At 45.1% G+C, this 16902-nt stretch overlaps 3 protein-coding genes across 5 annotated transcripts; 2 read left to right on the top strand and 1 right to left on the bottom strand.

Annotated features, from left to right (window-relative positions):
* Positions 1–5783: 5783 nt before the first annotated feature.
* LOC102243135 (keratin-associated protein 9-1-like) lies at positions 5784–6389 on the bottom strand. The gene has a single exon (XM_005861972.1). It carries the CDS (start codon positions 6387–6389, stop codon positions 5784–5786), a length of 606 nt encoding a protein of 201 aa, XP_005862034.1.
* A 2872-nt stretch (positions 6390–9261) lies between these two features.
* Positions 9262–10216, top strand: LOC102242828 (keratin-associated protein 4-1-like). 3 transcript variants are annotated; one of them, XM_014536110.1, is made up of 2 exons: positions 9262–9656; positions 9897–10216. In XM_014536110.1, the coding sequence occupies exons 1-2, from the start codon at positions 9536–9538 to the stop codon at positions 10202–10204; spliced, it is 429 nt and encodes a 142-aa protein (XP_014391596.1). In that variant the 5' UTR covers positions 9262–9535; the 3' UTR covers positions 10205–10216. The 3 variants fall into 3 exon arrangements, with proteins under 3 accessions (XP_014391596.1, XP_014391595.1, XP_005862033.1); XM_014536109.1 differs by having other exon boundaries at positions 9262–9815; XM_005861971.2 differs by having other exon boundaries at positions 9262–10216.
* Positions 10217–15486: 5270 nt separating this feature from the next.
* LOC102242518 (keratin-associated protein 9-7-like) lies at positions 15487–16502 on the top strand. The gene is made up of 2 exons (XM_005861970.2): positions 15487–15659; positions 15882–16502. The coding sequence occupies exons 1-2, from the start codon at positions 15487–15489 to the stop codon at positions 16465–16467; spliced, it is 759 nt and encodes a 252-aa protein (XP_005862032.1). The 3' UTR covers positions 16468–16502.
* Positions 16503–16902: the final 400 nt, after the last annotated feature.

The raw sequence follows: 16902 nt of genomic DNA, 5'->3' as shown, positions 1-16902 counted from the left end.
AAAGGCCCCGATTGGCCCTGATCACTGGCCAGGCCTAGGGACCCTACCCATGCATGAATTTCATGCACCGGGCCTGCAGTATGTAATATTACTTCAACTGCAAATAGAGTCAGTTTTACTTCCTCATGCCCAATTTGGATGCCTTTGTTTAAAAAAACATATTTTTACTAATTACTCTGGCTAGGACTTTCCGTAATATATTAAATAAAGTGGTGAGAGTGGCCAGAGGAATTGCATGAGTGGCTGGACAGCGCCTGAGACAGGAAAGGCTCCCTGCACTCGTGAGAGCTGCAGATGCTGTCCCTGCTGCCCGAGCATGTCGCTGCAGGGACCTGACACTGGAGGAATATTGTAAACAACATCATCTGTACATATGAGGGATTATTCCTGCCACTGTTGAGGTAGAAAATTAATTGCACTCTTGCTAGACCTCAGCACTCAGTATCATTGCTACTTGTATTGACCTGTGAGCGTTGGTGCCCTTGAGCAGGAACAGAAGACCCCATCCTGGATCTCAGTCTGTCCATTATTACATGACATCACACAATGAAGTTTTCTCATCTAAAACTGGATAATAATTCATGGAGGTCCATTTTGCAGCTCTAGTTGGATGCTGCACATGGTATGCAATAGGTATATGACTTCCTATGTCAGGAATACTGTACAGTAAAAGAAAACACAGTATGGGATTTAAAAGGTACAGATTTTATTAAGGAATGTGTAAGATTCCCGGCATCCAGGGAGAGGTTACAAAGTGATTGTGAAAAGAAGAAATAGGATAAAAACTATGCATATATGATTATGAAGATATTGATCAATTGCAGAAACCTATTAAAAATTATGAAGATGAATTACTTAAAAGGAGCAAGAGATCCTGACTTAAGAGTCAAAGCAAGAACAGGACTCCATATCAAGGATGCAGGAAGCTGGCAAATGATCCATAGCGTGGGAGAGAGAGAACCGAGTGAAGGCCTCTACACTGCATCTCAAGCCTCTGAGCAGGCTGATGCATAATAGAAATGGTGGTGGTGGTATGCTGGTTGTCTTCGAAGTCTAGGAAGTGAAATTGTCCACATGGCAAATCAGTTCACAGATGGTGTTATTTCCAGTTGGTGGTTCTTGGGGGAAGACTCATCAACATGAAGGCTGGCAGCAGCTGGACACACAGCATGGGCGGCAGCAACGTTGGCAGCAGCTGGACACACAGCATGGGCGGAGGCAAGGTTGACAGCAGCAGGACCCACAGCAGGGGCGGCAGCATGGCTGGCAGCAGCTGGACCCACAGCAGGGGCGGCAGCATGGGTGGCAGCAGCTGGACACACAGCAGGGGCAGCAGCAAGGCTGGCAGCAGCTGGACCCACAGCAGGGGCGGCAGCGCTGCTGGCAGCAGCTGGACACACAGCAGGGGCGGCAGCAAGGCTGGCAGCAGCTGGACACACAGCAGGGGCGGCAGCAAGGCTGGCAGCAGCTAGACCCACAGCTGGACCCCCAGCAGGTGGGCCTGCAGCAGCTGGGCTGGCAGCAAGGGGAGCAGCACATGGTGTCAGGTGTGGAGGGTGGGTTCCTGTTCAGAGGTGAGTTTTTCGGATTCTGATGACTCCTTCCTTTCTGGAGCTTTTATACCTGCGGCCCAAAATGTTGGCACCAATGGCCCGGGTTTTCCTTGTTCTTATTCACATTTTTAGTGTTGTCAATTGGGAAATTTTGAAGAGGAAGTTGTTCCCTAAATGTAATTAATCTCTTCAAATTAAGTTCTTAATCTATTTTTTAATTTAGAATAACGCATAGAACCTTTCTATAGATAAATAAGAAATGGTCACATTATCAGCATGTTCCTGCTTCGTAATCGGGTGGGTCCTCTGACCCATAGAGTGCCTGCTGCCTGGGCAGGTCGCAGTGGTTGGTGACTTGATGCCCAATCTGTTTATTCTGGAGTCACTTAGGTCACTGACTGCACACTGTCTTTCTTTTTGTCATTAATGTAGTAATTAGATCAGGAAAGATGATACCTGAAGTATCATGTTCAAAAGTTTTTATGGCTTAACATTCATCTTAAAAAGTGCTCCAATATATAATTTCCAACTTGGTAAATTGTTATTAATTTTCAACTTGATAAAAGATCTCAAAGTGAACACATCCATGTCACCCTGGTTGAGAGAGAGAATCTCACCCTCATCCCCTTCAAATTATAGCGCTCACTCATCCCCAAAGGTCATGAGTTTAGGCTGTTCTTAAACTTTATATGAATGAAATAATGTAGAATTGGCTACTTTCTCTTCATATGATGATTGTGAGACTCAGCTTCCTTATCTGAGCGTCCACCCTCCTGGGCCTCCTGCATCTTTTGCTCATCGGGATCCCTTTGAACAGACAGTCAGACGGCATTGCAGAGCAGCTCCTCCTCTCATTAGACACCTTGTCCCCTGATAGGCCTGCTGCAGCATCGCATTCCCTTCACTCTGATCTCTGACATGTGTCTCCCCGCCTCGTAGGATGCTTCCTGACAAAGACAGCATTTCCCCGTTGACTGCATGAATTTTATGATGTGCATTTTCCCCCAAGGCCCTTGTCACTAACCTTGAAAATGGATCTTGATTTGTAAGATGAAGTTCAGAGTTGTTTCTCAAAATATTCTAGGTGTTATCAGATTCTGGTTTAGTGGAATGAGATCTCCTTATCCTGTACAGTATACGGCCATATCTTACCATTCTTATTACTTGTGACTATGCTGTTTTGTAAAGTGCTTCTAGTTTGCCTTATCCATTTTCTATACTGTAGTGCCACCAAGATTGTGCAATTATTTACCTCTGTTTTATCCTCAGCCATAAGTTTTCTAAAGTAGAACGCAACATATTTTGGTTAAGGGAATTAAACTCATATGGAAGAGTCCCCAATGCCTGTTCTGGCACTCACTAGCTATATGTTTTGGGGGTAAAGATAGAATACACTTAAACTAACTCATGAATTGTTTTTCAATATACTGTGTGATCTCTTACAAATATATCTTCATTTTCAGCTACCATCTTACATATATGTTTGCCGATGGATTAATCTAGAAGTGTTTTCTTTCTCTTCCCCACCCCCCCTATATTACTGGTTCAGTCTGTCTGTAGTCAGATACGTTTATAAGAGACCCCGATTCTTATATTTTCAAGGGATGTTACAGAACCACTATATTCATCACCCTTATTATTTATAGAGAATAGTTTTTCTTCTCTTCCTCAATAATCTAAGATAGTCTCTCTTTTGGTAATCTTTGAACCCCTGAGTTAATGCAAACTAACCTCGGTTTACAAATTATAAACATTAAAACAAAGGTATTGCCGAAACCGGTTTGGCTTAGTGGATAGAGCGTCGGCCTGCGGACTGAAAGGTCCCGGGTTCGATTCCGGTCGAGGGCATGTGCCTGGGTTGCGGGCACATCCCCAGTGGGAGATGTGCAGGAGGCAGCTGATCAATGTTTCTCTCTTATCGATGTTTCTAACTCTCTATCTCTCTCCCTTCCTCTCTGTAAAAAAATCAATAAAATATATTTTTAAAAAAAGTAGTAATGAGAAATCATGGCACATCCATGGAGAGTTTAGTGCTCTTCTCAATGACTAAAAAATACATGAGTGGTAATTTTCAGCACAATTCCACTTGACTCCTTCAAACCCTACTTGGTTATAATGTATGAACACAGACTACCTGAATTTCAGTGATTGATGGCCCCGATGGCAGCTTTTATGCCAGATGGAGAATTTTTACTGCAACAGATGAAAAACTTTTGGTCTGCAAAGGCAGTGGAAAGAGGAAATATTCCCAATGAAAAGAACTGTGATTAGTACAATGATTGTGTGTGTGTGTGTGTGTGTGTGTGTAATTTTGTATGGGAGATGGTCCATGGCCTCAGAAAATGATGTTTATTGGCTACTTGCAAATGGTGAAAGGCCTGATTGAGTTATCTTATCCCTGGAAGAAGCATGATTGGAAGATAAAGGCATTTGGAGAAGAATCGTGTCCATGCAGATGGTGTGTCAGCAGATGTTGCTTCCTCTTTGTGTGCTCTCAGTGCTCCCCAGAGAGCATCCACCACTTAGGAAGCTCTGGACAAGTACAAGTTGGTATAACTCACGTTGTCCAGGTCCTCGGGTGCACCGGTACTTGCACAGGGGCATGAACAAAGTAGCCATGGTGGCAGGGATTGAGGCAGGTGTGGACCCACAGCACAGGTTCCCTCTCCCCACAGCTGCCTCTGCTGGATGTGCTGTCGTCATAAGTCGGGACAAGAGGTGAGTTGGTATTGACAGCATCATTTATGAAGACTAACCACCCCCAGTGGACCCAAGTGTTCCACTCGGATCACTTCCACACTGAAAAAGGCAATCCTTCCTTACTGTGATTGCACGTTTGGCAAAAAGAATTGTCTTTCCTGTCTGCAGTGCTATCCACCAGCTTACAGTATTGTCATAGGATCCTGAATAGCATCACTTTGGGCCAAGGGACCCACTCTGTGATGAACAGGGTCAACAATAGGCACGTAACCATGGATCTACTTGTCCTACCGTGCATCACGTGACAGAAATTGCTGGCCTGGTAAAAAGTTGGAGTGGTCTCTTAGATGTGCAGCAAAGACACCACCATAGAGGTGACAACATACGGGATTGATATATTGTCTTCTGGATGTGGACTGTACCTTAACCCAATGGCCATTACTATATCATTAACGTAGGACCGCAGATGTCCTCGAATGGGAGTACACACGGGTTGGGCAGACAACAGAGTGAATCTCCTCACATTAACCACTAGTGACACACTTGGGAATCTGTGCTTCCCGTCCCGTCACGGCTGCAGACCCTCCTGGACTGAAGGTTCTACTCCTGTGAGAGCACATTTTTTTCAGGGACATCATCTAAGTCAGAATGATCATCTGGTCAGTTTGGAATGTCATAGGAATAGAGTAGCAGGCAGAGGATGCAGTTCCTACTTGGTGAGGGACACTTAGCAGGAAAGGTAGAGAGCAGGGAGAAGTGCGTCGGGAATGTGGGCATTTACTGAGTGGTGCATGCCCCGTGACAACATTCACCCGAGGCCTCTTTGGGATGTAAATGTAAGTGCCTTTCGACAGAAACAGAAGACTTTCCTGGATCTGAGTCAGTCCAGTCTTAGCTACGTGACCTTAATCAACTAATGGGGGTTCCCCCCTAAAAACAGAGATACCTCTTGTGGGGCTGTTATGATGCTCAGTAGGGATAATGCATATAGTACGCAGTATGTATTTAAATCCCTGTGTCAGGAATAAATAAAACACAATATGGATGAATTATGCTATAGAATTTATTAAGAAACAAAGGGTAAGACTCCTGCAGTTAGGAATACAGTTCAAAGTGATCCTAAAAAAAGAAAGCCTGTTACAAGAAGCATGACTACATTGATAAGGAACATACGATTATGAGGATTATTTATCAGTTGTAAAACCTTTTAAAAATTATAAGAATTCGTTTTTCTAAGTTACACAGAGGGAGAGGGTGAAGACCTTGACTACAGACTCAAAGCAGAGACCGTAGCTCCATATCGAGGATGCAGGAAGCTGGTACATGATCCACCAACCCGGGAGGGAGAGGATCAGCGACGTCCTGTGCACCCCATCAGGCTGAATCAGAAGCTTCTATCAGGCAAATGAGTTCCAGAAAGTTATGGCCAAGCATGCTGGTTGCTAAGTCTAGGGAGTGAACATGTTTCCAAAATGGCAAGTCAGTTAGCTAAAGATGTTACGCTCAGATGGTGGTTTTCTGATAAGACGATCAGCAGCAGGAAGGCTGGCAGCAGCTGGACACACAGCAAGGGCGGCAGCAGCAGCTGGGTCGGCAGCAGGTAGTCCTACAGCAGGTGGTCTGACAGCAGGTTGGACGGCAGCAAGGCTGGCAGCAGCTGGACACACAGCATGGGCGGCAGCATGGCTGGCAGCAGCTGGATCCACAGCATGGGCGGCAGCAAGGCTGGCAGCAGCTGGACACACAGCATGGGCGGCAGCATGGCTGGCAGCAGCTGGATCCACAGCATGGGCGGCAGCAAGGCTGGCAGCAGCTGGACACACAGCATGGGCGGCAGCATGGCTGGCAGCAGCTGGATCCACAGCATGGGCGGCAGCAAGGCTGGCAGCAGCTGGACACACAGCATGGGCGGCAGCATGGCTGGCAGCAGCTGGATCCACAGCATGGGCGGCAGCAAGGCTGGCAGCAGCTGGACACACAGCATGGGCGGCAGCATGGCTGGCAGCAGCTGGATCCACAGCATGGGCGGCAGCAAGGCTGGCAGCAGCTGGACACACAGCAAGGGCGGCAGCAGCAGCTGGGTCGGCAACAGCTGGACCCACAGCAGCTGGGCTGGCAGCAAGGGGAGCAGCACATGGTGTCAGGTGTAGAAGGTGAGTTTCTGTTCAGAGGTGAGTTTTTCAGATTCTGAGGACTTCTTCCGTTCTGGGGTTTTTATACACTGGTTCCCCAATGTTGGGACCAATCAGTAAGACTTTCCTTGTTTTTGTTTATGTTGTTTTGGTAATCACAGGGAAATTGTCAAGGAGGAAGTTGTTCCCTAAGTGATATGAATATTTAGAAAATTGGTGTTTAATGTGTTCCTTAATTGAGAACAACTCATTGAAACTTTTATAGATAAAAGGAAGTAGTCACAATATCAGCATACTACTGAAAGCAACCTATAGATTCAGTGCAATCCCCATGAAATTTTTCATGTCAGAAATAGAAAAAAAAATCCTAAAATTTATATGGAATGACAAGAGATCCAGTATAGCCAAAGCCATCTTGAGAAAGAAGAGCAAATCTGGAGGCACCATGCTCTCTGATTTCAAACTATTTTACAGAGCTATAGTAATCAAAACAGTATGGCATTCGGCATAAAAACAGACACATAGATCAATGGAACAGAACAGAGAGCCCAGAATTAAACCCAAATATATATGGTCAATTAATTTATGACAAAGAAGCCAAGAATACACTATGGAGAAACGTCAGTCTTTTCACTAAATGGTATTGGGAAAACAGTGAAGCCACATGCAGAAGAATAAAACTGGGCCACTATCTTACACCATATGCAAAAATTAACTCAAAATGAGTTAAATACTTGAATGTAAGCTCTGAAACTATAAAATTCCTAGAAGAAAACATAGGCAGTAGGCTCATTCACATAGATCTTGGCAATAATTTTTTGGAGTTGACACCAACACAATGGCAAAAAACTAAAAAAGTGAAACTACAGCAAACTAAAAAACTTCTATATAACAAAGGAAGGAAAGCATCAACAAAATAAAAAGGCAACCTACTGAATGGGAGCAAATACGTGCAAATTATATAGTTGATGCTGGGCTAACTTCCAAAATATATAAAGAACTTATATAAGTCAATAGCAAAAAACAAATGGTCACATCTTAAGTAATTATAGAACATCTCAAAACTCAAAAACTGACACAGTACAATCCCCAGAACTGGCTCAGATTTTACCTATATTACATGCACTCATGAGTCTGTGTGTGTGTGTGTGTGTGTGTGTGTGTGTGTGTGTGTGTGTGTGTGTTTCTATGCAGATTATCATATGTACTGTATGGATTTGTGTAACCACCATCACAATTAAGGTACAGAACTGCCCTTCTCCATAAGGCTCTATCTTTGTAGCCACACCCACTCCCTCCCACTCATCATCCGACACCCCTGCCTACCACTACTCTGTTCTCCATCTCTATAATTTTATTTCCAGCATGTTCTACAAATGGAATCTTATAGTGTGTAACCTCTGTGATTGGTTTTTCACACTCAGCATCCTTCCCTTGAGATCATGCATGTTGTTCTTTGTATCAATAGCTTGTTCCGTGGTGTATCACGGTTTGTGTGTTCCATCATTCACCCACGAAGGGCCCCTCAACAGTTTCAAGTACAAAGAGCTTTCGACATCCTTGCATAGGAGACTAAATCTAAGATGAAAGTCACAGCCTGTCTTAGATCTGAAAGAGTCGTTACTAATCCAATATATGGCACCTGATTTGGGGAGCAGTAAGTATACCTAAACTTCTTGGGAGTATTTATTAACTAGCTATACTCCCTAATGTTGTATTCACCCTCAGCACCTCTACCTCAGGTATAACCACATCAAAAATGTTACTGCTGGTATCAGGTAAAAAAAAAAAGATTAAATAACCCCTACATATCTCTCAGCAGAGATTAAAGCAGTTTAGAATGAAAAAGACAAAGGTTTTCCCCCGTGATAGTAACCTCAGTATAAGTTCACACTCATTGCGAACCACTTTCTGCCATGACACCCTGAATTGCACACTGAATGCCAACTCTGACACATTAATGAACATGAATATTATTCAGAAAGGAAATGGTTTAAAAAAAGAAAGGAAATCCTGCCAGTTGTGATAACATGGATGGGCCTGGAAGATATTATGCTAAGTGAAATAAATCGGTCACAGAAGGACAAATACTGCATGAATTCACTCATTTGAAATATTAAATACACAAAAGAAGCATAGAATATAATTTTGGTTTGCAGAGGCTGGCGTAGTAGGAAATGGTGAGCTGTTGTTCAATGGGTATAGAATTACAGTGATACAAGGCAAATAACATCTACCAGTCTGCTGTACAATGTTGTGGCTATAGTTGACAATATAGTATGGTACACTTAAAATCTTGTTAAGAAGGTAAATCTTAGGTTAATGTTCTTACCACACACACAAAAAATGAAGGGGATGGAAAGAAATATTTTTGAGGTGAAGAATATATTTAGTACCTTAATTATGGAAATGGTATTATGGTACATGCATACATCCAAACTCATCAGAATGTATACATTAGACGTGTAATATTTTGCATATTACGTATTCCTCAATAAAGCTGAGGGAAAAGAAGAAACATCAAAATTTCATGACTTAGTTTTTCCTCGTACACCAGTTACTTATTTCCCATCTGAAAGTCTGGAAAATGGTCCCTGATTAGCAGTAGGGAGAGGAAATATCCTAAGAGTCTTATTCTCATGCCAGTGATGCCCTGATTCACATTCAACACTTCTCTGCCCACCTGACCCCACAATGAATGAGACATCAAACTAGAATGCAGCTGTATCCCCCTAAGTCACCAAAAGGAATGTGGCTTATTATCACCCAAAGGGAGACATGTTGGGCTGTGCAACATGAGACACACATACATGATCTAAATGCATAAATCACATGACAGCTTTCTTTAAGGAAGATGAAGCAAGAAAGACACATAAGAGATGATCCAGGAAGAGCTGAAGTGAGGAATCCTAACCCATCAGGAACAGGAAACAATGTTTTCCATCCATCTTGAAAAGGTTAGCCAGGAAAACAAACCTGGCTAATTTCCTAATCACCTGTTAATTAGGACAAACAGGACAAGGAAAGAGCACAGCTTCTGATGACAGCAGCCCTTAGCAGGGTATAAAAGGGGACCTGGGGCAAGCAGACTTCCAAACCTTCCAACCCACCTTCCTGAAAACTCACTCCGAACCTCCACCCTCTGACACCATGGTCAACTCCTGTTGTGGATCCGTCTGCTCTGACCAGGGCTGTGGCCAAGGCTGCTGCCAGACCACCTGCTGCCGCCCCAGCTGCTGCCAGACCACCTGCTGCAGGCCCTCCTGCTGTGGCTCCTGCTGTGGTTCCAGCTGCTGCCGCCCCTGCTGTGGCTCCAGCTGTGGCTCCAGCTGCTGCAGGCCTACTTGCTGCATCTCTAGCTGTTGCCGCCCCACCTGCTGCCAGACTACTTGCTGCAGGACCACCTGCTGCCGCCGCCCCTCCTGCTGTGGCTCCTCCTGTGGCTCCTGCTGTGGCTCCAGCTGCTGCCGCCCCTGCTGTGGCTCCTGCTGTGGCTCCAGTACCTGCTGCATCTCTAGCTGTTGCCGCCCCACCTGCTGCCAGACCACTTGCTGCAGAACCACCTGCTGCCGCCCCAGCTGCTGCCAGACCACCTGCTGCAGGCCCTCCTGCTGTGGCTCCTGCTGTGGTTCCAGCTGCTGCCGCTCCTGCTGTGGCTCCAGCTGCTGCCGCCCTTCCTGCTGTGGCTCCAGCTGCTGCCGCCCCAGCTGCTGTGTGTCCAGCTGCTGCCGGCCTAGCTGCTGCCCGACCCTCTGTTGCAAGACCACCTGCTGCCGTCCCACCTGCTGCCAGACCACCTGCTGCCACCCAGTCTGCTGACTGCCCTGACCTGTGCCCACTGGTTTTTGTCAGCCAATCTTCTTGATGTTTAACTGAACTGAGTTGTGAGAGGCCAATTGTCAAAACCTAGTTCCAACTGATTCTTAAACTGACTTTGGCCTCCAAATATATTGCCCCCCCCCGCCCCTCCCAAGAGCATGTTACTACCTGTCTCCCAAATGAACACAAAGTTTGAATTTTCTCTGAAATCTTTCAACCAACATGTCATCCCTATTGATATATTTCTTCCCGGCCATCTTTTCTCAAATGGAGATGTCCCTAAATCTTAAATAAATCTGAATTTCCCAGGCATACAAATACAAGAGTATCGTGTCTAATCATTTTTCTTCTTGACTTTCCAGTTGTTCTGTTGTTCTGTTGTTCTCTCTGCAGAGAGCAGAGGACAGCAGGTGATTTCAGGATGCCCCCCCCTCTATGCCCTCAGCATCCTTGTTTTAATATAGGAAGGTGGTTTCTTACAGCAAACACTTTGATCTGTCGGCCTGTGGGCTTTCTCCAGATGAAGGAGCCAGCTCAAGGCAGGCCGGGGGTTCAAGTGTGTGGAATCAGTGCTCGGCCAGTGATGGGTGCAGTGGGTACATACTCTAGCTCTTTCCTCTCAGGTCGGGGCAAGGAGCACCACTCTCTACAGGTCCTTGGTGGAGTGACGCCCAGCTGCCCACAGGAGTAAGCTGCTCATTCCATCATCCTACACTGGCCTCCGTCCCTTCCCTGGATCACTTCCCAGGTTCCCTGCAGTGCCTTTTAGGATGATCTCCCAAATAAACTACTAGATCTCAAACCCCTGTTTGGGAGTCTGTTCCTGAGGGCACCCAATCTAAGACGCCAGTATTCCAAATGTAATTACTTGTGTCCTTTAGCACATTTTAAACATATATTATGAATGGTTGCCAGCTGTCAGTGTCAACTTAGATCCAGGAACCAACAACGTCCAATAGGGGTATTCCGGTGTCCCCTGAGGAAATGGCTGTGGATTCCTTTGGGAAAGGACTGGAGTGATCAGTGCTACATACACTTGCTGTGGTCCTTGGTCTTGGAGGACTGGCCTTACTTTCAATGAGTCAGTGGGTTGTAGATCTGAGAACTGGCTCAGCCTGGAAACTGGGTAAGGGGTCATAATTTCCCATTGGGGTCACTGACCTCAGCCTGTGGGTCCCACAGCACTTCACCCCAGTTGTCATCCCAAATGTGCTTGCTGCCCATCACATATTTATACCCACATTACTCTGACCGTTAAATGCTGCCAGCTGGCCTCTGCTACTTCAAGGACATTCTCATTCTCATTGCTCCTTGGGAACTCAGTTCTGTGACAATATTCCCTACCACGAGCTCCAACCTTAGAGAATAGACCTCTCTACCTGTTCATTCTTTCTTACCTTATTACAGAGGGCACCCCCTGAGTCCTCCTAGGGAGCTTATTTAGCTGGTTGGGTTTCCTGGCCTTGTGGCTAGACCTATTCTAGCCTATTAACTTCTCTGCACCCTTTGATCCCTTCATCCTCATCTCTGTGTTGTGTGGTACTAGATAAATCTGTACGAATTATTTATTGTTAGCTATTATTACCTCAAATTTTAGCAGCTTAAAATGAGACTCATTTACTGTCTCATGGTTTTCGTGCATCAGGAATCCCAAGTAAAGCTCAGCTGGACTCTCTATTCCTTAATGATTCATAAGGCTGCAATCAAGGTGTTAGCTGGCACTGGCATCTCATCTCAAGTCTTAGCTGGAGAAGAATCCACTTCCAAGTTCACAGATATAGATGTTGACAGGATTCCAGTCCTTGAGGGCTATTAGAGTGAGAGCCTCAGTTCCCTGCTGGTTGTCGAATGGATACTGTCCTCAGTGCCTTGCCCCATACTTCTCCCCCACAGGGCCGCTCACTTCCTCAAAGCCCTGAGGGCGAGAGAAAGTCGGCTAGCAAGATGAAAGTCACCATCTCGTATAACTTAATCGCTTGATGTTGCCAGAGGCGGTTGGTTAGAAACATGTTACTCACAGGGAGGGAATTACGTTAAGACCATGAACACCAAGAGGTAGAAATCACTGGGCCACCTTAGGGGCTGCCTACCACAACTCTTAACTGAGTGAGAGAATAAAAACACACAATACATATATGAAGATCCCACTTATATAAAATTCAAAAACAAGTAAAACTAAACTATCATGGTTAGGATGCATACCTAGGTGGTGAAACTGTAAAGCACATCAGAGAAAAGATTAAGAATCAGGGCAGTGATTATATGTAGTGGGAAGGAGAGCAATGTGGTTAAGAGAAGACACATCCAGGTCCCTCTTGGTGACAGCAATGCTCTTTTGTTTGACTTGGGTGTTGGGATAGATAGATGCTTGCTTCATAATTATTTATTATATTATACATGTATGTTTTATACACTTTTCAGTATACAGCCATTCCCCCTTGAATCTGAGGTTTTGCTTTCTATAGTTTTAGTTACCCACAGTCACCCATGGTCTGAAAATAGTAAATGGAAAATTCAAGAAATAAACGATTCATAAGTTTTAAGTTGCATGCCATTCTGAGTAGCATGGTGAAATCTTGTGCTGTCCTGCTCCATTCCACCTGGGTAGTGAATCCTCCCTTTGTCAATTAAATCCATACTATACACCCTACTCACCCGTAAGTCACTTAGTAGCTGTCTCAGTTATTAGATCAACTGCCTTGCTACTGCAGTGCTTGTGTTCAAGTAACTCGTGTTCACTTAATAATGGCCCAAAGTGTAAGAGAGTGATGCTGGCAACTCAGATATGCTAAAGAGAAACTGTCAAGTGCTTCCTTTAAGTGAAAAAGTGAAAGTTTTTAACCTAATAAAAAAAGAAACAAACAAAAACATAGGCTGAGGTTGCTAAGATCTATAGTAAATTAGATCTTCTATTCATGGAAGGGTGAAGAAGGGAAAAGAAATCAGTGCTAATTTTATGTGGGATGAACCTCAGGATATTTTGGGGAGCTCAAGAAGAGAGAAATTGACCTAAATCTATAGGTATTGCAAGCAAAGCTGATTGCAAGCATCTTCTGGCTCGGCTTCTTAGCCTCGAGAGGCTGTTAAAAGTTCAGTCTGAAGATTCCACATGGAAAGTTCCAGCAAAGCAGATTTAAAAGAATGTAATCACAACCACAATGAGGTACCACCTCACACCTGTTAGAATGGCTATTATCAACAAGAGAAGTAATAGCTAGTGTTGAGGGGATGTAGAGAAAAAGGAACCCTTATACACAGCTAGTGGGAATCTAAACTGGTACAGCCACTAGGAAAACAGTATGGAGCTTTCTCAAAAAAAACTAAAGATAGAGTTACCATTTGACCCAACAATCCATCTTCTGGGTATCTACCCCGAAATTTGAAAACATTTATTTGTAAAGATGTATGTACCCCTATTTAATTGCAACATGATTCATGGTGGTCAAGACATGGAAACAACCTAAGTGTCCTTCATTGATGATTGGATAAAGAAGATCTGATACATATATACAATGGAATACAACTCAGCCATAAGAAAAGATTACATACTGCCATTTGCAACAATATGGGTGGATCTTGAGAATATAATACTAAGCAAAATAAGTCAGATAAAAAAGTCAAGAACCATATAATTTCACTCATGTGGGATATAAAACTGAACATATAAGACAAAAACTCATAGACACAGACAACAGTGTTGTGGTTACCAGAGTGGGTGGGAGAGGTAAAAAGGGTAAAGGGGGTCAGATATATGATGACGGAAAGAGACTTGACTTTGGTTAGTGAACACACAATGCAATATACAGACCGTGTATTATAGAATTATACACTTGAAACCTATATAATTTTATTAACCAAAATCACCCTGAAAATTTTAATAAACCGTAAACATAAATATAAGAGCCTATATGACCCATCACCACTCTTGCCACTCTTAGGTAAATAAGCAGGCCAAATTTAGTAAGACTCGACTTGTTATGAAAACAAATTAGTTTTACTATAATTACTTTTGGTTAAAAAGGGGGTGAATGTACAGGGGAAAATTATGTTTTTTCCCCTCTACACTATACCAGGAGGTGGGGATGACAGTCTCTAGAAACTCCTACCAATGGAGAAGGCAGGGACTTCACTCTGAACAACTTTACCCTTGTTTGCTGTGCTCCCCCTGGCAACCTCTCATAACTAACGCCCCACTCCCCAGGTCTGCTTTTGTCTTTATTGAAGATGGTGTTAAGGTGAAGGCAGATGCCATCTCAGGGGAGTGACTTAGTTCCCGAGTCTCTCCCATGTATACAGGAGCTATACATGTTCTTAAATGGTTGTTTGTTTTCTTCCTGTTAATCAGATTTTGTCCATTTAACTCTTAGACCAGCAAGCAGAACCTGGAAGGGCAAAGGAGAATTTTTTTTTCTCCCTGACACAGAGTTGGGCTTGGGCATGGATTCAGTTTGTCACTGTAAACATGTCAGCATCGTGCCCGTCACCCCAGAAATAAGTCCCAATCAAAGTCAGCTGAAGAAACAATGAACAGAACAGAAACAGAGGCATTCATGCAGTGGTTCTCAACCTTCTGGCCCTTTAAATACAGTTCCTCATGTTATGACCCAACCATAAAATTATTTTCGTTGCTACTTCATAACTGTCATGTTGCTACTGTTATGAATCATAATTTAAATATCTGATATGCAGGATGGTCTTAGGCGACCCCTGTGAAAGGGTCGTTCGACCGCCTAAAGGGGTCGCGACCCACAGGTTGAGAACAGCTGCATTAATTCATGGAACAGTCTGGTATCTGTCAGAGAGGAGGGGGCGCTGGATGAAAGAAGGTGAAGGGATTAGTCAAAAAACATATACATAACACATAGACACAGACAACAGTGTGGTGATAGCCAGAGGGGAAGGGGGGTGGGGATAGGTGGAGGTGGGCAAAGGGAGGGAAAATGGAGACCAGAAGAGACTGTTTGGGGCGGAGGGTGCACGAGGCAATGTGCAGATGATGTTTTGTTGCCCTGTACACTTCAAACCTGTATGGTTTTGCAAATCAATATCATCCCAATAAATTCAATTTAAAAATAACTGAGGAGGGAAAGTATATTGAACCTAATGAGGTGATCAGGAACTGTATCTTATGACTAGATTATGAACAAAGCAGGAACGATGCTAACATCCTTTTATCTGAAAAAGTTTCCGTAATTCTCAATTAAGAAACATATTAAACACTTATCTGCTACTCATTAAAACATGTAGAAAATAACTTCCTTTTTTACAATTCCCCAGTGACTATGGAAAACAATATGAACAACAACAAGGAAAGTTCTGCTCATTGGTCCAAACTGGGTGGGAGAGCGTATAAAAGCCCCAGGATAGAAGGGGAGCCCTCAGCATCTGAGCAGCCTTGCTGCCGCCCAACCTGCTGTCAGACCACCTGCTGTAAAACCACCTGCTGCCGGCCTAGCTGCTGCTGCCGCCCTTGCTGTGTGTCCAGCTGCTGCCAGCCTTCCTGCTGCTGATCGCCTCACCAAATAACCACCATCTTCACACAATACCTCTTAACTGACTCGCCATTTTGGAAACAAATTCACTTCCTCAACTTGGCTTGCTGCCAGCCCAGCTGCTGCAGGCCCACCTGCTGTGGGTCCAGCTGTGGGTCCTGCTGCTGCCAGCCTTGCTGCCACCCCTGTTGCGTGTCCAGCTGCTGCCAGCCTTGCTGCCGCCCAACCTGCTGTCAGACCACCTGCTGCCACCCCTGCTGTGTGAGCAGCTGCTGCCAGCCTTGCTGCTGTAGCACTCCCTGCTGCCAGCCCAGCTGCTGTGGGTCCAGCTGTGGCGGGTCCAGCTACTGCCAGCCTTGCTGCCGCCCATGCTGTGTGTCCAGCTGCTGCCAGCCTTGCTGCCGCCCTTGCTGTGTGAGCAGCTGCTGCCAGCCTTGCTGCTGTAGCACTCCCTGCTGCCAGCCCAGCTGCTGTGGGTCCAGCTGTGGCGGGTCCTGCTGCTGCTCACCCTGCTGCCAGCAAGTTTGCTGCAGTCCCGTGAATGTCTGCAGAACCTGCTACCGCCCCACCTGCTGCTGTGTGCCTGGGTGCATAAGCTATGGCTGCGGATCCAGCTGTGGCCAGAGCCCATGCTGTGGATCCAGCTGCTGCCAGCCTTGCTGCTGTCCAAAATGGTGTCAGACCACCTGCTGTAAAACCACCTGCTGCCGGCCCAGCTGCTGCTGCCGCCCTTGCTGTGTGTCCAGCTGCTGCCAGCCTTCCTGCTGCTGATCGCCTCACCAAATAACCACCATCTTCACACAATACCTCTTAACTGACTCGCCATTTTGGAAACAAATTCACTTCCTCAACTTGGCTGACAACCAGCATGCTGTACCTAAATTTCTGTGACTCGTGTGCCTGATACAAACTTCTAAATCAGCTGGATGGAGAGCAGAGGACGTCCCCAATCCTCTTCCTCCCGTGTGTGTGGATCATATGCCAGCTTCGTGCATCCTCGACATGGAGCTATGTCTCTGCTTTGACTCCGTAGTCCAGGTCATCATCCTCTGTGTAACTTAGAAAAAGGAATTCTTGTAACTGTTACATAGGTTTTCTGCAACTGCTGAAAATCTTCTCAGTCCTGTTTTCTTTTCCCATGCGCTCCTGGTTCCTGTAATCCTGCTTTTCTTCCACAGTCACTCTGAGTTGGCTTCCTGGTTACGG

This window comes from Myotis brandtii, unplaced genomic scaffold (assembly GCF_000412655.1).
Source record: "Myotis brandtii unplaced genomic scaffold, ASM41265v1 scaffold157, whole genome shotgun sequence".
NCBI lineage: Eukaryota > Metazoa > Chordata > Mammalia > Chiroptera > Vespertilionidae > Myotis > Myotis brandtii.
The sequence above is the reverse complement of the archived record's forward strand: the minus strand, read 5'-3'. Positions and strand labels throughout refer to the sequence as shown.